This window comes from Echiichthys vipera, assembly GCF_963691815.1.
Source record: "Echiichthys vipera genome assembly, chromosome: 2".
Taxonomy (NCBI): Eukaryota; Metazoa; Chordata; class Actinopteri; order Perciformes; family Trachinidae; genus Echiichthys; species Echiichthys vipera.
In genome coordinates, this window is record NC_139827.1 from 28,676,758 (window position 1) to 28,699,061 (window position 22,304).

At 41.1% G+C, this 22,304-nt stretch overlaps 1 protein-coding gene across 3 annotated transcripts; it reads left to right on the top strand.

The window, feature by feature from the left end:
* The first annotated feature begins 6,201 nt into the window (after nucleotides 1-6,201).
* On the top strand, nucleotides 6,202-22,244 carry slc43a3a (solute carrier family 43 member 3a). 3 transcript variants are annotated; one of them, XM_083929037.1, is made up of 15 exons: nucleotides 6,259-6,319; nucleotides 7,220-8,824; nucleotides 8,912-9,031; nucleotides 10,559-10,928; nucleotides 11,539-11,668; nucleotides 12,794-12,840; nucleotides 14,848-14,924; nucleotides 15,058-15,150; nucleotides 15,332-15,471; nucleotides 15,553-15,701; nucleotides 16,049-16,192; nucleotides 16,336-16,443; nucleotides 16,550-16,736; nucleotides 17,509-17,629; nucleotides 18,633-22,244. In XM_083929037.1, the coding sequence occupies exons 4-15, from the start codon at nucleotides 10,739-10,741 to the stop codon at nucleotides 18,780-18,782; spliced, it is 1,536 nt and encodes a 511-aa protein (XP_083785163.1). In that variant the 5' UTR covers nucleotides 6,259-6,319; nucleotides 7,220-8,824; nucleotides 8,912-9,031; nucleotides 10,559-10,738; the 3' UTR covers nucleotides 18,783-22,244. The 3 variants fall into 3 exon arrangements, with proteins under 3 accessions (XP_083785165.1, XP_083785164.1, XP_083785163.1); XM_083929038.1 differs by lacking the exon at nucleotides 7,220-8,824 and having other exon boundaries at nucleotides 6,217-6,319; XM_083929039.1 differs by lacking the exons at nucleotides 7,220-8,824; nucleotides 8,912-9,031 and having other exon boundaries at nucleotides 6,202-6,319.
* Nucleotides 22,245-22,304: the final 60 nt, after the last annotated feature.

Here is a 22,304-nt window from a genome sequence, read left to right on the forward strand (position 1 = left end):
AACTTTCTGGGAATTTTCAAAATTGGAAACCTTCCATGGGAATAAAAGGAAATTAATGGGAATTAACAGGGATTTATGGGAGTTACACAAATTGAAAGCTTTCCCTTAACAGGGATTTAAAATATATTTTAGCAAAATCTAAAACAACCATATTTCATGCAAGTACACTTGAGAATATTTATGCTATTCCCCAATGACATGCACATGGCACACTTCTTACTGCAGGGGTATTGAGGGCACGCCCTCTGCATGCACTGTGCACTCCTCCTTCACATGCACAGATGATTTCTAGAACCCTGGACTACTGAAACAACACATTTGAGCCCCGAGCACAAGTCGATTGAAGCCAAACATTTGAGCCCGTGGACTACATAAAGTCACGGAAGTTTTATTGATATAATGTGGTGAATATCTTTGATGTATGGTATTAACGTTTAACGTGCAAATATACCATGAAGGATGTTTGCCCATGACGAAACAAAGCGTTTATATTCATAGAAGAATATAACACAGTTGTTTTAAATTACCTCCCATTTCAAATTTTGAATATTTCCAATATACCCCAGCTTAACTTCCTATAGAAAGTTTCCTTAAATTTACTGGAGATATCCTGCCCCTTTGCAACCCTAGTTGTGACACAACATTTTGAATACAGGCTGTGTGCATTCCTCTGTGGATCGAGTGTTTTGATACTTTCTCAGTATTTATATAGCACCTCAACCTGCTTTATTATCAAAAGACATGAAAGTCTCACTTTTTACAATATGAGACCTTAAAACTCATACCCAGCAGTATATAAAATAATTAAAATGAGTAAGGATGCAACTATCAGTTACTCTCATTATCAATTTACTTGCCAGTTATTTTTACAATGAATTGTTTTGTTTATAGAATATCGGAAGATAATGAAAAATGCCTCTTACTGTTTCTGCCAAAGGGATGTCTTCAAATTACGATTTTTGTCCAACCAACACCCCAACACGACAACAAGATAACTGCAAATGCTGGCCATTGTTAAATAATGATTCAAACAAAATGAATCAGCAACTATTTTGGTATTGGTTAGATTTTCTGGATAGGCTAATCCGCTGAATGATTAATTGTTTGGGCTCTAAAAAAAACGCATCACCTTGACCTCTACGAAATTGAATTGATGCTTAAATGATGACAATAGTAATAATAATGAGTAATAATAAACTTATACTCACTCATCACTTTTATCACTTATCTTCAACCGGGGTCGGGTCGCGGGGGCAGCAGCTCTAGTAGGGGACCTCATACTTTCCTTTCCACATTAACCAGCTCTAACTGGGGGATCCCAGGGTGTTCCCAGGCCAGTGTGGAGATATAATCTCTCCACCTGGTCCTGGGTCTTCCCAGAGGCCTCCTCCCAGCTGGACGTGCCTGGAACACCTCCCTAGGGAGGCTCTCAGGGGGCATCCTTACTAGATGCCCGAACCACCTCAACTGGTAGTCATCCTGTTGAGAATTTTTAAAACTTTAACGTCACTTTGTTGATAATACTTTACTTTTTACAAGAATCACTGAACTTTCAAATCATATACAAGATAGTATTCGCAGAAAAAGCTGTTTACACAAAATGTGTATTGTTGGGGAAATCACCTGTTTTCGTAATAATATGCCAATAAGACTCAATGTGATTATTTGTATTAACATTATACATATAATCACATTGAGTGTGTGATTATGTGTATATTGTAAATAAAAGATTTAGACTGGAGTTCCTCAAGTAAAAATCTGAATGCTGGATTTAAACTTTCAGTGCAGATTTTTTTCCACTGTAAGCTTCTATATTTTTGTTCAAGTAAAAGAACTCAATACTTATGTATGCTTAATGTATGTGTAATGTATGTGTGTCTATGCTTAATGTATGTGTAATGTATGTATGTCTATGCTTAATGTAACTGAGCCTCAGACAACTAAAACAGACAAAAAAGATGAAAAACCAGAGCTTTTTTTAGTGTTAATCATTTTCTAGTCCCATAAACAGCCAGTAAGTAGCACTATAGTACAACTAAACAGGGTGAAGGGTTTTCTCAGTCTACCACCTGTCATGGTGATATATTGTTACTCCATAGGCCGATTCCTTAACAGAGCATAATGTGACATTAACAAAAATACATCTGATGATCCGATGATTAATACGTTCTTAAGAAAATGTCAGTGTTGGCTAAGTGAAGTGTATGAAATGACTTCCTCTTTACTCCAGTATCACAGAGAAGCTGGTGAAACATCCTGTCAGCTGGGTGCTATAAAGTGTAGAACAGAAGTGAGAAGAAACTGTACTGCAGCGCAGAAGCATACAAGGATGTGTGGTACTGGACAGAGACATAAGGCTTGTTTGGGCATAGTCTACCTACTCTGTTCCATTTGTGAGCTGGAGTTTGGTGTTGGTTTGAAGAAAAAGGAGGCCAACAGATCTTGATATCAAACAGAAATGTCTACGTGTATTTATGACAATGATCCTGGTGAACAAAAGCAAATGGAAGAAATAGCCTTCAATCAAACCGGAGAGAGTGATGAGGCGGAGGAGAGGATGGTAATTATTTACGAAAGCTCAGAAATCTTCAGGGGTCACAGTGCGTTAACACAAAGTGCAGTGCAACAGCCGCCAGGTGAGTAACATAATGAAACACACACAGGACTGTGTTCCCTTTGCAGTTTGAATTATTTCAAAAGTTCAGTTTTGGTGACCTTTCCCACCCAGGCAGGTGTTTTTTCAGGGCTGTAACTGCATGCCTGGTGCTGCTCTGTGTTGTCCTCCTGGCTGGAATTATAGGCATTGGATTCCACTGTAAGAAATGTTTTTTCTCTAAGAAAGCGAGATTTGCACTGCTAAACATCCGTTCATGAGCCTGTAGTTAGATTAGATTTCCAGTGCCGTTAATGACGACTGGTGCTGGATCAGAAGACTCTCACTGTGTGGATTTAATGTCCCTTGCAGGTCGAGCCAAACTGCAGACCCACGGCAAGAGCTGGACTGAAAAGATAAACCAGACCTTGGTGGAATTCAGTGAGTGTAGACTTTCTATCTGACTGTTTCTATCTGTTCTTTGTGTGTCTGAAATGGACATTTGACACTTTGACTTCCTGAATTGTCTGCCCTTGTAGATCACTTCTGTAAGGATGGATGTACATCATTCAACTACAGTTTTTACTACATTTCTTCGGTTAAATTGAGCTGGGAGAACAGCAGACAGGACTGCAAAGACAGAGGGGCAGATCTGGTCATTGTAGACAGCAATGAAGAGCAGGTAAAAGAAAACTAGAGGAGGTTTGTCCCCTAACCTTTCTGTTTGAATGTAAAACACTGAGCACAGGGTGTTTAGTTGTCTTAATATTATCACAGGAACCCCCATCTAACAATTGTGTCCAAATTTGGCTATTGTTGCAGCTATTCATCAACTCTATAAATCGTGTATTCTGGATTGGTCTGACTGACAGAGAAGAAAGGGGAACATGGAAATGGGTAGATGGCTCATTTCTGAACAACACAGGGTTAGACATTTTCTTTTCTTTACTGCTATGTTACAGTCTGTTTGTGGACTTATGGCGCATTGTGCATCATGTTCTGTAATAATCACAGATTTGTCTTTTTTGAACAGGTTTTGGAAAACAGGTCAGCCCAGTGGAAGGTTTGGAGGACAGGGAGACTGCGTTGACACTTTTTGGTATGGATCGCTGAGCAGTTGGAATGATGATAACTGTGCCACCTTACGACACTGGATCTGTGAAAAACATATTGGCTTCTAACATAATTTGTCAATATACTGCAATGGGCACCCTACCACATAACAACAACAACAACAACACATCAACCCATTGTAGAGTGACAAGAGTTTTTCCTTGCATGTTGCCTTTATGCATGAGTGATGTCTGATTGTAAAGAAGTGATATAATTAATTATATATATATTCTATAATTAAAGGTCCCGCATTTTGTTCATTTTCAGCTTCATATTTCTATTTTGGGTTTCTACTAGAACATGTTTACATGCTTTAATGTTCCGAAAATACATTATTTTCCTCACAGTGTCTGTCGGAATATACCTGTATTCACCCTCGGTCTGAAACACTCTGTTTTAGCGCCTGTGTCTTTAAGACACTCTCCTGAAAAAGCATAGTCCGCTCTGATTGGTCAGTGTTTCGGGGTCTTCCACATTATTCACAGCACCGTCATTGCAGCCGGGGGGCGCTTTTTCTTTTATTGTTTTATCCAGTGACAGTGTACATTAATCAACATTTCAATTTCCACATCAATATAAATGTGAAAGCTAATACGCTAATGTTCATCTGTCTTCCCTGGGAAGGCTTTTACAAAAGGCCTTATGTGATCTATATACAATACAATACAATAACATACAATACATTACAAATTAACAAATGTATGTTAAAGCAATGAGGGTATGTGAAGGCAGCGCCACAGATGAGGTAGTATGATTACTCATCATCAGAACGGCGCATACGGGTACTTCCTTTTGGAAGATCGAAAACAGAAGATCCAATAGATGTCAATGCAATTTGATGTGTGTTTAGATCATTTTGACTAGTTTGTAGGTATTTATGTATTGCTAAATAAACGTTTGTTTTAAAGACATATGTAATCATTGTTTTGCATAAGCTTTATTGCTGTCATGTCCCCTCAGTCTTTCCCCATACAAGTGTATCAAGAACCCAAAGCAGTGGCCAGATATTGCCTATCTTGACCTCTGTACATATTTGAATGAGTCATTATGTGTTGTATAATCAGCTGCTTGATCTAGGCTGACATTTAGTTACAATAGTCTGTATGACTGTACCGCAGCAGCCTCCCACTCTAGCTGACATTAGCTAAAGTTTTCCATCAGTAGTAAGCTAACTGTCACTAGCATCATTTAGCCCTTTACCACAGTGAATGTTCACATATCTCCTGTCCCTCAAATATACGAAAGCCTCTGTCAACTGGCTACACGACAACTCTTCTGCATTTTTAGCGCAGTCCTTTCCCCAAAAAGGAGCCTTGGCGACCCCTCGATAAAGGTTTTATGTCAGAGACTTTTCCCTGACGAGATGTGTTTCCTCTACCTTAACCTAAGCCCACCTTATGCCCTAACCTTATCATTTACAGTAATGGTGGAAACAGTATTCAATGGTCATCAGTCTGGTATCGAACCCCCAGTCCTGGGGTTTAGGCTGTCTGAAAGTCAGCAGGCAGCAGAGTATGTGTGGTGGTACAACAAAACCCTTTCCTGCTTTGCTTTGCTGCTTGACAGAGACAGACAGACAGACAGACAGATAAAGAGACAGACAGATAGATAAAGAGACAGAAAGACAGATAAAGAGACAGACAGATAGATAAAGAGACAGACAAACACAGACAGACAGACACAGACAGACAAACAGACAGGCAGACAGACAGATAAAGAGACAGACAGACACACAGACAGACAGACAGACAGTCAGAGACAGACAGGCAGACAGATAAAGAGACAGACAGAAAGACAAAGACAAGCAGACAGATAAAGAGACAGACAGACACACAGACAGACAGTCAGAGACAGACAGGCAGACAGATAAAGAGACAGACAGAAAGACAAAGACAAGCAGACAGATAAAGAGACAGACAGACACACAGAGACAGACAGAGACAGACAGACACACAGACAAACAGACAGGCAGACAGACAGACAGACAAGCAGACAGACAGAGACAGACAGACAGACAGAGACAAGCAGACGGATAAAGAGACAGACAGACAGACAGTCAGAGACAGACAGACAGACAGAGACAAGTAGACAGATAAAGAGACAGACAGACAGACAGACAGACAGTCAGAGACAGACAGACAGGCAGACAGATAAAGAGACAGACAGACACACAGAGGCAGACAGACACACAGACAGATAAAGAGACAGACAGACACACAGAGACAGACACACAGACAGACAGACAGACAGATAAAGAGACAGACAGACACACAGAGACAGACACACAGACAGACAGACAAAGAGACAGACACACAGAGACAGACACAGACAGACAGACAGACAGAGATAGACAGACAAACACACACACAGACAGACAGAGATAGACGGACAAACACACAAACAGACAGACAGACAGACAGATAAAGAGACAGACAGACAGACAGAGATAGACAGACAAACAGACAGACAGACAGACAGGCAGAGGCGCTCCGCACACCACATAGCGTTAAGGCGGCTCGGTGCAGAGTGCATCGCTGTCTTGCAGAGTCCCTGCACAGGAGGACTGTCAAGTTCGGATCCCCTGGAAATGACAAGGCAAACATTCTTTAAAATGTAAGTAATACAAGTTGTCGGCGGAATGATCCGTGCTTTTCACAAGGCTGCTGCCCGTTGATTCAACGCATCCACTCAGATAAATCATTAAGGTTTTATTTACGATAGCTATCAGATGTCCAAACGACTGTGCTTATTGGTGCTAGAATGTAACCGTCACTTTATAAGGATCTAATCGCAGGCGTTTTTGTGTCCACGTTGTGACATGTGTTTAGTTCACAGATTAACATAACTAATCTGGATTACAGTCAACAGCGCCTGGCCATACAGTAAATGCCACTGCCACAGTAAATGTCCAAATGTCGCACTGTGAGTCGGACGTGAGACAGAAAAACATCAGGGACATTTGGCAGCCGCTCTGGAAACACATGTGGTATAAATAGATGATGGCTGTCAGATTAGTTTACGGTGAACCTAAATAGACTATGTCACTGTACTATGACTACGTCTGTTAAACTTGCTTGGCGATGTATGTGTGCTTTTCTTTTCTTTTCTTTTTCTCAATGAGAGAGAGAGAGAGAGAGGGAGAGAGGGAGAGAGAGAGAGAGAGAGAGAGAGAGTCTCCATCAAACTAGCAGCCCAACACTGAAAGCTGACAGTCTGTAAAGTGGCTTTAAATATTGTAGCCTTATACAGGGCTGTATAATGTACAGCCTTAAAGAAAAGCCTGTTAAATGTTTCCATAGTGATATTGAAGGTGAAGGTTTTATTATCAGAGAAAATTGCATTTGCCATTGAGCTACATGTTATTGTCAATACACATGTCTCATTTACTCTGCAATTTAATAAGTGTGTGTGTGTGTGTGTGTGTGTGTGTGTGTGTGTGTGTGTGTGTGTGTGTGTAAATGTTACACTGTCTTTTCCTGAATTAAATGAATGGCATTTAATCAATACATTTAGATAATTTGTTTACACCTGGTTAAAGGCCTAATAAGCAGACAGTTGTGCGTTTATTTTTAGTTCAGAGCTGGGAGTGATGCTGGTCATGCTTATGATGCCAGTAGTCTCTAAATAGCCAGACCTATAGAGGATCTTTCAAACCAAACACAGTGTTAGCTGAGCTCTGCCGAGTTCAGCGCACATCAACCGCCCAGAGTTCAACCAGCTGCTTTTTGCTCAATGCAGCGGCAAACTACCGTGGCCCACACATGCCATTGGAAATCATGTCTTTTAGAGCGCAGCCATGGCGTTGCGGTGTTTAGTCTGAAAGGCCCTTCGATCTCCGCAGCACAGTGTCAATGCTTGACTATGGTAATGCATTGGAATACTAAAGACTATCTTGGGAAGTTTTCTGGGGGGGCCCTTCCCTACCTCCTACCCCCCATCTTCCGCCACCCTTGCTCAAACCACAACCATCTTTACCTTCACACCAGTATTGTATTATGACTGCATCTTACACGGTTGTGATGCTATTGCAGTGGTAGACATATAATACCTGACAAAATACTCCAAACTGCCTCTGTGGTAGGTCCCGCTATGGTACTTTCAGAGCCACATCTTGCCATGATGACACACTCAAGGTAAAAACAACACCTACATAGTAAAGCTGTTATACAATGATTCTATATATATATATATATATATATTTATATATAGTATCTTGTATAATAGGTTGTGAAAGTGGGCTGGTCTGAGGCATGAAACTCCTAGGCTTAAATGAATCCCACCTTGCCCCTGAGTATGAAGTTTAGAGTGGCAGTACACTTTTAAATGTGTATAATGCCCAGTGGTGGGATAAGTAATACTGTTAAAGACAGTGAGACTTGTTCCTGTAAATCATGAATAGGTCGTAAAGTATGATTTTGACCTACTCTATATGTACTGTCTTAAGATAACTTTTGTTGTGATTTGGCACTATAAATAAAATTGAATTGAACTGAACTGTAGTCCTGCTGTCATCAAGTACCAAAATGTAAATCATAAAGTAATAATAGTAAATGGGCAGAAATAAGAAAGAAACCCAAAGGGAGCTATAATGAAGAACTTTAGTGGAAAGGAGAAATAAATTATAGCCTTGATTATGGTGTAGCATAATTTGCAATTGCAATGTGCTACCAAATATACTAAAGGAGGAATCGAAACTAAATAAAGCTGCATGCAGCGCTGAAGGAGCCTTCATATCCACGCAACCTCAGGGGGATTTGCAGTCACGGTGTCATCACTGTCGGTTGGCCGACTCTGCTCCGAATCTTCACGATTATCGTTCACTATGGAAAGGAGTTACATATCACTTCCTGTGTTCACTATGTTGCGCTAAAGGACACACACTACTTATGTATGTGTCATGTCGCTATCCCCTCATCCTCAAGTCCTCAAACATTTTCCCAAAATGAAAATTAGTGCTCAGTTGTGACAATATTTAACAGGTGTGTCTTTGGCAGTCTGCTGGCATCTGTTACACAATTAACAAAAACCCTACAGCAATTTGAGGAACTCCTGAACAGGACCAACACGAATGCCTCACCCATATCCTGGCAGAGGTCTCTGAAGTAGTCAAGAAGGAAGGTATAGCGGACTGCGGTTGTGGCTCCCATTTTTAAAAGAGGGGACTGGACAGTCCTTAGCGTTAGCCTGACTCAGCAGATTTATCAGTTTTTCCACAGACCCATCTGCAAAGCCACCACTGGAGGCTGTTTGGAAAAGGAAAGGCACTTTCAAAACGTACCTGGCAGGTGATTGGATGAACCAATCTGTCTACTCCGGGGTAGCAAGGTCAGTTGAGAGATGCATGAAAACATATTTTCTGTTGAGAAAAGCCTCCAGTTCTGGTATAACTGATGCAAATGAACAGTCACTTCTTCGGGTTGTGTCACCCCTGTGGGCCTCATACAACCAAAGGGCGAGATCACACAATTTTAGTAGGAGTTGTCCCTTGTCAATTCTGATGGATAGATAGATAGATAGATAGATAGATAGATAGATAGATAGATAGATAGATAGATAGATAGATAGATAGATAGATAGATAGATAGATAGATAGATAGATAGATGGATAGATAGATAGATAGATAGATAGATAGATAGAGAGAGAGAGATAGAGAGATAGATAGATAGATAGATAGATAGATAGAGAGAGAGAGTGATAGAGAGATAGATAGATAGATAGATAGATAGATAGATAGATAGATAGATAGATAGATAGATAGATAGATAGATAGATAGATAGATAGATAGATAGACAGATAGATGATAGATAGATAGATAGATAGATAGATAGATAGACAGATAGATAGATAGATAGATAGATAGATAGAGAGAGAGAGAGAGATTGATAGATAGATAGATAGATAGATAGATAGATAGATAGATAGATAGATAGATAGATAGATAGATAGATAGACAGACAGATAGATAGATAGATAGATAGATAGAGAGAGAGAGAGAGAGATAGATTGATAGATAGATAGATAGATAGATAGATAGATATATATATAGATAGATAGATAGATAGATAGATAGATAGATAGATAGATAGATAGATAGATAGATAGATAGATAGATAGATAGATAGATAGATAGATAGATAGATAGATAGATAGATAGATAGATAGAAAGATAGATAGATAGATAGATAGATAGATAGATGGATAGAAAACTTTAATGTGCTCGAGAGGCAATTCTGTTTGTGATTTTCAGGGACAGGATCTTAAAGTGAAATTCCGGTGTAAAATCCTCCCAGTATGAACAACTAACAGAGAAATCCCTGACAGTCGCTAACAGCTAAACGCACACACAACATGGATTAGTTCGGCGCAGTATGGTGAAGGCATTAAAACGTCTTTTTTAACCACTAATACCGCTCAAAATAACACCAAACCTCTGCAGTAGCATGAAAAGAGTCCTTACACATAAAACGAAGCATCAACGATGTAGTTATTGAACCTGGAGTTTATCAAAGAGTGTTTTGAAAGACTTACCTACTGGCCCCAATTACTGGCAGCCATATGAATACTAGTTTAATGGTTACCTGCCTCAAGGTGTCTTTCCTGTTATTTCAAGGACTTGTCCATAATCATATTCACATCGAACTCATATGACAAAACTGCTCTTTTACACTTCCACACTGAGTGCAATATTTACCACGTAAACTTGCTGTAGGGTATATAAATTGATTTGTAAATGTGTTTAATCTGTTTATTCTCCTACACAGGTGCTGTGTGGCCCTGGAGTCCATATTGTACAGTTTTGACTCTAACTAAAAAATAAAAAAAACACCTGTTTTGTTTTTGTTCTGTATAGAAACTTTAATGCAGCCGAGACCTTCACTGCCCTGAGTTTGCTGACGGGGACTCTAAAAGTCAGCTTGAAGAGGAATTAGAGGAACAGCAAGAGAAAAAGAGAGACAACGACAACTTTCTCTGAGGACTAAACTTATACTGGAAGTAAACCTGCTGGCGACCTGGAAACAGGGAGTGAAGCATGCAGGGGTACGAGGCCAGTACCAGGCTGCGCTACAGGCTGACTCTGGCCTCGGGGATGCTGGAGTGTCTGTGCTTTGCCGGTGTGGTGTTTGGTTACGCCTCTCTGGTGTTTGTGCTGAAGGAGGATGGCTACTTCAGCCAGCTGTGCGTCGGTCTCCAAGGTACCAATGACTCCATGAACAGAACAGGTGAGCAACTCTGGAGTTGGCAGGTGGTCTTCTTGCTGGGATGCTTACCCGATTATCAAAAGATAGACAATATTTAGTGGTTTGTTTAGCTGAAAGCGCTGTACTGGCTATTCAGAACATTAATACAGCAGCAAACAAATATTTCCTATGTAGAGATATGATGGAGTAATGGCGTCCTGAGCAGAGAATGAAGGCCGCTCCCTCTGTGTGTGTGGTGTAATCAGAGTTTCTGTTGTTTTGAAAGACGGTCCGGCCCAGCGCCCCCTTTTGGGGTGAGAGCTGTGTGGAGACAATCCCATTCCACTTTTTTTCAGTTCCTTTAAACTGAAGCGAAAAGTAAAGATCCTGCCAATCAAAGCTGCTTTTGGCAGAAGAACTCCGAAACCCACTGACAGCCACACACCTGACATACCTTTGTCATTATGGCTGATCCGGGCGAATCAATTCCACATTTCCAGCAAACACAGAGCAACATTATTCTCATAGTGCAGTCAGGTTTCTGCCCCCCTGAGGAATGTAATTCCAAAATTTACTAATTTTGTTTTCCTCCATCAGTTTGCTCAGTATCCCTAATCCCTAATCTATGTATTTCTGTTTCCTTTTCTTACAGATTGTAGTAGACAGGATGAGCAGTTCTCTCTGGTCTTCACCATCGCCACGTTCCTCAACAACTTCCTGAGTCTAGTCAATGGCTACCTGTTTGATCGATTTGGCACCATGGTAACCAGGCTGATTGCAATGTGAGCTCAAACTAAGCCTGCAGTTGAAAACCCTGTCAGCATCAGTTTTTGTAATGTTGTGGACATATTGCCTGCAGGTAATAGTTGACTGACAAACTTCGACAAACGATTCATTATGTGTGCATTGTGAGACTGTCAGCAAGCTCAAGTCTTTTGACTCATTTTGACCCTCGTATTTACAGTGACGATATCATCCCATTATAATATTTACAACTATGAACCCAGCTCGGCCATGTATGAACCTTCTGACCCCTATAAATGGTACGATTCAATAGTGTTAGAAAGCACCTCATACTCAATCACACATGGGGCCAGTATGAAAGTATCTCTTTTCTGGGGCAGTCAGGAAGGTTGATTTCCGGACATCTGCCAAATTTGAGACTACTTATTTATTGTTTTGGGTATCTTTAGATCACGTGATACAGGTCATCAGGTTAAAGAACCCATGAAAAACACTTAGTGAATATTGATCATTTTTTTAAGATAACTTTTTGGCATTTTCTCAAGCCTTTTATTAGATAGGACAGCCAGGAAATGGGGTGGGAGAGAGGGGGCAGTCATGCAGCAAAGGGCCGCAGGTCGGAGTCAAACCTGCGGCCGCTGCCTCCAGGGCCTTCAGCATCTTTACATGGGATGACTGCTGTGACCACTCAGCCACCGACCGCCCCTGAGAATATTAATAATTTAAACCTTCGTCCTGAACTCAGTCAATGAACTCAGAATGCATCATAGTTATTCCACCTGATGCCAGTCAGATGCAATAAATATGAGTTCATAGTGTACTGTAACTATATTTTCATGTATAAAGTGTGACCATACCTCTCTAGTATGTCTGATTACAGTATGTGTATGAATGCCAGCGTTCTGTGTGAAATCACAACTGGGGCGACCTTTTTGCTTCTTGCTTGGTCTGTGTGAATGACCAAAAAACTGACATTCGGGCGTAGCTTCATTACGTAATCTCTGTTTTAAAAAAGCCCTTTAGAAAGGTTGAAAACAAACAGGCCCAATGAAAAATGGACGCATGCATTTGCTTTTATTTGGTCTGTTTATGAAAGACCTCTGGCCTCCCCAGGGTAAAGCAGTAGTGATAGCTTCTCTGAATTCAGTCATATCTCTCTCCAGATCTTTGTACACAACTGGAACCCTTCTCATTGCCTTCTCCAGTGCAGGTAGGTGCACACACGCATACACACACACGTGCACACACATGCACACACACACGTGCACACACATACATTCAACCTTTTTGATATGAAGTGCCATTTTACATTTTCTTGTTAATCATTATGCCATAACAGCGTCTACCGAGTCACTCCGGCAGCATTATTTTCCCTCCACATTCTGTAAAGAAAGCACTAGCTAATCAGAGGCTTAGTAGGGCGGGCATTCATGAAGCATTTTCTTTATTTTCTGAGCACAGTAGATGGCACTCACTGTTCAAGACAGGGTGGAAATAAAAAACAGTAAAAACATAGACGTAGCATAACTGTCGAGGTCCGTTCTCTCAACTTGACCCGGTCGTACTCACCTATGGGAGTTTCCATCTTGTCAGACTTTGACTCAACCTCATTTCCTCTTACCAAAAAAGGGCATGTATGTGACGTTGGGGGGGAGGGAGTTACGTCCATCTGGCTGACGTACACCTCTGAGGAGGAGTGAGGGCCAGCGGCAAGCTGTCACTCACGAGGCCACGCCCCTAATTATTCATAAACTTTAACCTCCAATAAAATAAAAACTAGCCTGGTACAAAAAAAAAATCACCCCCCTCAGTGTTAAGAGGGGGGTAAAAGATATGACCTAAACATACAGACGAGAATGTTTTTTTGTGCCAGGTCTTAAACAGGTTTAATGATTTAAACCAAGAGTACCCTCTAGGGCAGGGTTATTCAATTGGCGGCCCCCGGGCTGGATCCGGGAATTCCAGGGAATATTTCCTGGCCCTTCGGTTAGAAGCCTGTGTGAAAGAGTCATTCATGACCGCTGTCCTCTTCGTATCCATCTCAGCGCTACGGTCTGAGCGCGTCAAATCTCGCGCTGGGGGACTTGCTCCATATGCTCCCTGTAGGGTTACAGCGGCCACAACGCTACGCACGCTCCTGCTATGCTCTTCTTCGTGGGTTTCTGAATCCTCTTGGCAACAGCTCGCTAAGCTCCGTTCTGTTGTTGCTGTAATCGTTTCTGTCTGGTTAAATCCGTGGTTAAATCATCACATAGATGTTTCTTTCTACTCTGAAAAAAAGAAAGGTTGTCACAGAAAACCGTCAATTCACCAGAGAACAGACAGAGAAGTTTAAGTTTCTGTCTCTGTGAAGCCTGTGTTTACTCTGCAGCCATATCTGAGTGTAAAGAGGAGACGTTGATAAAAATCATGCTACTCTGCATCTATGTTACGTTCATTTGTGTCAGTCCAGTTTCTGATGAATAAACTAATGTTTCATATGAACTTGTCAGCCTGGTAAAGTAACTAGTAACTGAAGGAATCAGATAAATGTAGTGCAGTAAAAAGTAGAATATTTCCACTGATTTGTAGTGGAGCAGAAGTATAAAGTAACATGGAAATAAAATACTCAAGTAAAGGAGAGGAGCCTCAAACTTTCCTTTAGTCCAATAATGGAGTGAAAACCTCTGGTTCACTGGTTCGTTCATTTAATGAGGATTGTTTTTTGACAAGCTTGTTGCATTTTGAGTCCTATGACTAATATTTACACTGATAAAATAAAGACAATATATGTACTCCTATGTCACTGCATTTTTTTACAATATCCATTAATGTGATGCTCATATTTTCCCGGCTCCTCATTTTGGATCATTTTCGCCAACCGGCCTCAATTCCAAATGAATTGAACAGCCCTGCTCTAGGGGCTTTACATAATAAAGAAACATTTCATAATGCTTAACTAGGAAAAAGTCAGTTAACTAACGTGAATAACAGGCAGTGAACCTGAGACAAGAGAGAGAGGACAACCTAAGAGGCGTTATGCAACACTCCTTAATGAATGAATTCTGAGTCCAGGGAAATATTTAGCATACAACTTCAGTTTGAAATTGAATTTAGTTAACGCACTAGCCCTAACAAAGTGAAAGGGATGGTACGAGTTTAAAATCATGTCATAAGCACATAATCAAGGGAATTGTTTCTTAACTTGTCAGTAAAGGTCGTTTCCACTGTCATGTAGTTCTGTCAGAGCTGATTTTTCCTGGTGTGTCCTGCATCGCTGTGGGAGGAAATCTGCTCCTTCTAACCAACATGCAGGTGAGTTTTAACATAATATAGCATAGGAACATACATCTATGTCCAAAATAAATTAGATTTCAAAGCCCTTTGAACTCTCCAGTAAGTAATAACTGTGACGTATCGCTGAGTTGTATCTCTGTGTGTCTGGAAGGTGGGAAACTTGTTTGCTGCTTATCGCTCCACCATCATCACCCTCTACAATGGTGCCTTTGACTCCTCTGCTGCTTTGTTTCTACTCATCAAGGTAAAAGTATGAACACATGGGATATGGTCTTTTAACATCAGATCCACTATAACTTGTGGTTTGAAATGCATTTGCTCTGTGCTTCTCTGACATATACGTGTATTTTTGTTTGAACAGAAAGTAACACGTACATCAATTCCATGTTCTTGTAGTTTAACAGAGTTCTTCATCTGCTTTCTAGGTTCTGCATGAACAGGGAATCTCTCTCCGCTCCACCCTCCTTGCTTTGTCCTTTTGCAGCGTCATACACCTGCTGAGGACCCTCCTACTGATGCCCAGAACCCACATCCCCTACCCTCTGCCACAATACTACACCTACGGGTGAGCACATTAGCTTGTCTTTGAAGAAGCAACTGTATCATGTCACTAGAGAAAAGTGACTCTCACTTTACCGATGTACAGACTGGATTGCAAAAAGGCCAACACCTACAATGTGGAACAGTTTGAGAGGATGAGGGATGGTGCCATGACAGTTTCACAGGAGTCCAGTGGGAGGGACAGTGTGCCACAAGCACCTGAAGACGGGTCAGAGGGCCAAGACTCAGGAAAAGGTACTTATGGATACTTATGAATAACATGAAATGGTGGATCAAAGTGGGACCTAAGTGGGAATAAGTCATTTAACTAAAATATGTTCATCTCTATTAAAATAGACCAGTAACCGTAATCATTGTGCAGGATTTTCTTCATTATCTCCATTGTTATGCACTCCTAGCTGACTTTTAATTCAGAGGTGAACTATTCCTTTAACAAGGAGCGCAGCAGAGAAAACAAACAGGGGACAAACATTTAAAACATCAAATCTATTTAAGATATTAGTTAATCTATTGAACTTTATAAAGCACTTTTCTGTGTTTGGACTTGCTTTCATCATTTCTGTAAATGTCTGCGTGTTCAGTGGCGAGTTTCCGGAGCTGTGTGCTGTCCTGGTTCTTCCTGTTGCACCTATTGTGGTTGTCCATAATGCAGCTGAGGCTCTACCTTTTCATTGGCACGCTCAACCCCATGCTCAACCGACTGGCAAACGATGACCCAGACATGGGTAACTCATTATAAAAATGTCTCATCAAAGCCACTTGTGACTGTCTTTGTCACGTATTAACTGACTGTGATTCAAAGCTTTCTCACCTTTCCATTCCCTCTTCTCATCATCACCGTGTTTCCTCCCTACCATATCTCCCTCAGTGAGTCAGTACACCAATGCTTTTGCCGTGACCCAGCTGTGTGGAGTGGTGTGTGCTCCCTGGAACGGACTCCTCATGGACAGACACAGGGGAAAGCCTATGGCTCCTGGTAAATCAATATCAGGTGTTATAACTGTATATGTGTGTGTGTGTGTGTGTGGGTTTGCAAGAGAGCAACTTTACTCATTCCTGCTTCTTCCTTTTTCCTCCTGTAGGAGAAACAGAGCAGGCGGCCGACCTGCGCTCCTCCTCCTTGTCCCTGTTCCTGACCTCCCTGCAGTGCTTGATGTTCTCAGTGTGCGCCTCCATTCCTCTCCTCCCACTGCAGTACCTTACCTTTGTTCTACAAGTTCTCAATCGCTCCTTCCTGTACGGGGGACATGCAGCCTTTATTAGCATTGCGTGAGTAGCTGTCACACACACACACACACACACACACACATAGGATGGACAAAATAAGAGAAAACACCCGACAAGACAATAGTCCTGCAGGGAAGACAGACTTGGTTAGGGCCATATTGTTTGGTTCTTGTTGTGACTGACAGACGTGAGGTAGAATGATTGTAGGATCCAGGGTTTTAGGAGCTTGACCCGTGCTAAAAATTGGGATATCTTGACCTCAACTGCTTATACTCATCAGTAGCAAACTACAAAATGATGTGGTAAGGGGTTAAAATGCATTGGCAAACATTATTAGTGGCCACAAGTTGACTGTCACCAGAAATAAGAATATGTGCTTAAAAACAACTTAATTGACAGCCTCAATCAAATTAACAGTTTAAGTCCTATGTTCCCCGCTTGGGGAATATCGGACGATTTTTCCCCAAAAGGGTTCTTTGTTCCCCAGTTGCATAAGCCTCTGCCTCCGCTGATTTTATTTAGCGTTTTGTTAGGGTCAGGGGTTACGGTTTACGGTAAGGGTCAGGGTTAGGGGGTAGGGTGAGGGTTTACATAGAGCTGGGGAATTCGGCACTGGTTGTGGAGAAAAATAACACATACAAAGCCTGGAACATAGGACCAGGGGAACATAGGTACGCTCCCCAAATGTGTTGAGCTTCACTATATCCTTAATTACTGGAGGGCTACTGACTACTCATCACAGACTATAATGAGCTTTCATAACTCCATACGTTTTTTTGGTTTAGTATAAATCACGGATCTACCTCTCTCTCAGTTTTCCAGCCTGTCACTTTGGGAAGCTGTACGGCCTGGTGTTGTCCTTGTCTGCTTTTATCTCTCTGCTCCAGTACCCCTGCTTCACCCTGGTCAAAGAAGCAGGTGGAGACCCCTTCTTTGTAAGTGCTCATGAGAGTTTAAGAGGTAGTAAAACAGCTGGGTGTATATCAAATCTATGTGGGGGACACATTAAAGTGTAACTCCAGCGAAATTGGACCCCACTGTCTTTTTCGGCATGAATATACATCAAATAAGCCATCGAGACAAGTTTTTTAGGTGATCCTCTATTAACAGAGAAATCTCAGACATTCGAAAGCAGCCAGACATGGCTAACAGTGAGTATATGGGGCGGAGCGCTAAACCATCCAAAACAGCTTTTTTTAAACCACTAATACCGCTCAAAATGACACCAAACCTCTGTAGTAGCATGACAACAGTCCCTAAACATAAAACGAAGCACCAACATTAGGGGACTCTTCTCATGCTAGTGCAGAGGTTTGGTGCTATTTTGAGCAGTATTAGTGGTTAAGAAAGCCGTTTTAATGAGTCACCGTACTGCGCCGAGCTAATCACTGTTAGGACGCACTCACACTGTCCTTTCGCACCGCGCACCGGGCTTTAGGGAACTTGTCCCCCCTCCCTCTCCCCCCGCGCCACAGACCCGTTTGTACTCACACTGCCTGGGCCTCGCGCAATGCTTCTTGCTGTCCATACGTCATCACGCCGTAACACGTCACACGCATTGATTGACGTCATCGCGATGCGTCGCTTTGTTTTCAAATCTTTCCATAGACCTCGGAGTTTTTGTGCGTCTTGTCCGACTGTTATTGAATATTTTACTAACTGTCCAGCTGTTAGCAACTGTCTATGATTTCTCTGTTAATAGGTGATCAATGAATGTCTCGATGGCTTATTTGTATTGTATGATTATACCGAAAAAGACAGTGGTGTCCAATTTCGCTAGAGTTACACTTAAAGGTAGACCATAGCAGTGGGAACGGGTAGTTCCCACTGCTAAGGTCAGCATTGCACGTCGACCTGTGAGACAAAACCAAACAAGAGTAGTGTGAAATTATAATTGACTTCAGACAAACTGATAACTGTTGTTCTGATCTGTTACAGGTGGACATTGCTCTGATTGGCCTCAGTCTGCTGGTGTTCATCCATCCTCTCTATGTCTTCATCCATTGCAGGAAAGTAGCCCGCCACAGAGAGGGCAACGCCCAGACGGATGTTGCAAAAAGCTCCAAAATGGCTGATGCAAAGTTATAATTATAGTCATACAGATATTTAGGTCTTTTCAAGTTTTTTAGAGAACTTTCTTACTAGAACATTAAAGAAGACAGTGTTTTGTATAACAATAATTTATATTTTGTATAATATCATTTCAAATGTTTTAATAGGTTAGTTTTCCATGTCTTTTTTGTTTAAAAAAAAAAAAGCAAATGGAGGTGCTGTTTAAATGCTGTGGAAGTATCGCATCCAGAGAAATGCACAGAGCCTGTATTCAGAAACTTTGCCTTAAAACGAGCCGTCAGGACTTCTGTACAGTTGTGATGTCACAACTATACTATACACAGGTAGACGGTGCTGCTACAGTGGCGTTAAGGTCATACCCCGGATGCAACGATCGTGCAGAAACATCGAGAGTGTAGATGCAAAAGACCAGAAAACGCCGACCAATCAGAGCAGACTGGGCTTTTTCAGGAGGGAGTCTTAAAGAGACAGGCGCTAAAACAGAGCGTTTCAGACAAAGGATGAATACAGGGATATTCAGACAGTAAGGGGAAATGTCCTTTAATGCTTGTCAAAACATGTATTTAGGATTTTAATGTTTTGTCAAATGCAAAATGTGTCAATAGTTAAATAAAAATGTGTGTTATATAAGTATTGTTAAATGCAAATGTCATATTGACGGGGCTTTGAGTGCTTTACTGAAATCCTTAAGCTCTGTTGTTTACTGCATATACTGTATGTCCATGTCTTTGTGTTTACCTCAGTAGGCCACACGGCTTACAGTACAAATAACACTACTGAATGGTGTGCTGTGTGTATAAATAGTGTATTAGTCATATAGTAATATATTTTATTTCAAAAAAAGGAAGTGACATGTATATTTAGACTCACAAAAAAACAGTTATTCTGCACGAACATGAATATTTGAAGATTTCAACATCACAGTCTACAACAATACAGTGCATCATACCATGTATTTGTTTTTCAAATGTTAGGTTTCACTAAACATAAAACAAATGACCTTCATAATTACAGTAGGCCCACACTAAGAGTAAACTTTGTTTCTCTCAAATTAAAATGTGATGCAACTTCAGTTCCATACAGAAGATACAAGCTTTATTCTGTGTTTCGTTTCAAACTTGCTAATATTCAGTCTTTGGACTCTTCTTTAATAATGCACTGATTCATCAAACAACATATCACTGTTAATGCAAAAGCAAAGGTGCATGGTACCAGTTTTACACAATGCTACTATGGAGGACTTTCATCTATGTTTTGACAGACAACCTACACACCTGTACTCACAGTTATATTTGTTAGAAATTAGCATCAAGGGTGTGACGGTTTCCAAAAGAGGTAAGGCACTAGGAGCTACAAGGTACTTAAGACATGTAAATCAGAAGCATATCAAACAGATTTTCTTTCCCTCGTCTCAGTCTCCAGGAAATGAAATTGGGGGAAATCTTTTTTCAAATTTCAAACCTTTGCAGCACAAAGAGGGTAAATGGAACACGTGTAATTGAAGGGGTTAAAGGGGAACATCACCTAAATGAAGATTCCAGTCCGTTATCCCCATGGCCTTGGAAAGTTCAATCAATATTCAAGAACATGAGCTATACTCTCTCAAAGCCAGAAACCAGTGAAGTCTCGATCTTGTGATTTATAGGCCTGTCACAATATATCAATTAATCAATGAATCGCATGATAACTTTTAATGAGCTTGATAACTTTGCCAGCTGCAGAAAAAAAAATAAAAAAAATTCTGTTTTCCTGGTGTCCCTCTTTCAAAGTGACCGGATGGCGAGTTTTCACTCCGGTGCATCTGTTTCCACTGACCCCTCTCGCTTCCGCAGCGTAACCGCGCAATCACACCAAAAGCGATGGAGGCGATGAAAGCGTCAAGCTGCCATTCAAAATCAATGTAAATGACGCGATGACGCTTCGGGCGACGCGTTCTGAGCGATAAGAGCGATGCGATGAAGCGTCCATCGTGTCCTGCCTCATCACGCGTGTCGCTTAAAGTTGAGCAATTTTAAATTATTGCGACATCGCATGACGCTCTGCCACGACAGCCAATCAGCGTTAACATCCAGGGGCTCGCCAAAGCCACTATTGTTGCAGTCCTTGGGGGAAACCAGACTGTTCCTAAGGATAGAATATAATGGATAAAACTATGAACTGTGGATGGCAGCGACGTGCCTTTAGGCATCTGGTCTGCCAGTAATCCAGAAGAAGAAGAAGAACGCTGTCAGTGCAGAGTGAAGCAGAGGTGGAGATCGGGCAGCACCTGTACAGCTATGGAGGTTAAATCACTGACAGCCTGATCTCACTACAACACAATGGCTCCTCTGAGAGCTCATTTCTGTTCTTTTAAAAGCATTCAGACCCCTGTTAGCAATAGCACAACTTCAAATTTAGTATAACAGCAGAGTAGGCTGAGCCCAGGGTTACTTTCAGTTAGCTAGCCGCCTTGTGACAAATGTGAGTAATCGATGCAATACTTCGCTCGCCTCCATCGCTTTTGGTACTTGTCGTATCACTTGTCAGTCTCTCACGGTCTCTGTGTGGGGAGGCGGACCCCTGGCGTTACCCAGAGTGTAGTAGTTGAGCCCTGTGAGGATCAAGTTAGAGGACACACTAGTTGAGATTTGGAGGTATAAAAACAAAGATGGACTTGGTTTCAAAGCCGAACGCCGCAGCTGCCGTGTGGGAGCACTTCAGGCTCAAACCCAATGACCGCGGTGAACCACTTCACCTGAGCGTCACTTTTGTTGTAAAACAGTAGCAACTAAACGCACCAATGTGTTAAAATAGGCTGAGAGTCCATTTTATCTGTTGTTTTGTTTATTTTGGATATTTAAAATGTCTTCGAGTTCTGGTGTTAAATATTTTAGAAATAACGTATTGATCTTCTAAAGGGTGTACTTGCATTATTATGCCATTAACGTTATATCAGTTAGGACATTTAAAAAAACGCAATATCATCACTTCTCGCAATCATTTCTGGGACAATTTATCAGCCAGCAGGATTTGTTATCGTGTCAGGCCTAGTGATTTCATCCAGTATAAAGAGAAGTGTGGAGCTGCCCCACATAATCCTTGTTTCCTTGGTAACACTTCACAATAAGGGCACAAATCATATAGTTAGGTATTGCTTAACTAATATATGACTCATTTGATTCATCAATTAATGCAGGATGTATCATGATTTCCTGTTGCTCCCAATTAAAAAATATTGTGTCACTATGACTTTATGTGAATGGTTTACACTTAAACCTGGGGTAGGCAGTTTGTTTTTGCCATTGATTGGCAAAATATCCTTAATAATCTTTTATTATATTGTAATTCAAGTGTAAGGAATTAAGTAAGGAATGCTGATTCACATTCACAATGGAAATGCGACCAATTTGGCTGGAATTCTATTACGTAAACGTTTAGAATTTAAAACCAAAATAATCCAGCAGGTCAATTGACAAATTAGAAGAGAATGATAAGAAATATTTAAGCTCTGCTACTTTCGACAACAGCACAAACAAAAACCTACCCACTGTGTTGTAA

Coding starts and splice junctions, on each gene's coding strand:
- slc43a3a (XM_083929039.1), top strand. CDS start 10,739: ATGCAGGGGTACGAGGCCAGTACCAGGCTGCGCTACAGGCTGACTCTG. Junction 16,193..16,335: donor AAACGATGACCCAGACATGG/GTAACTCATTAT, acceptor TATCTCCCTCAG/TGAGTCAGTACACCAATGCT. Junction 16,444..16,549: donor GGGAAAGCCTATGGCTCCTG/GTAAATCAATAT, acceptor TTCCTCCTGTAG/GAGAAACAGAGCAGGCGGCC.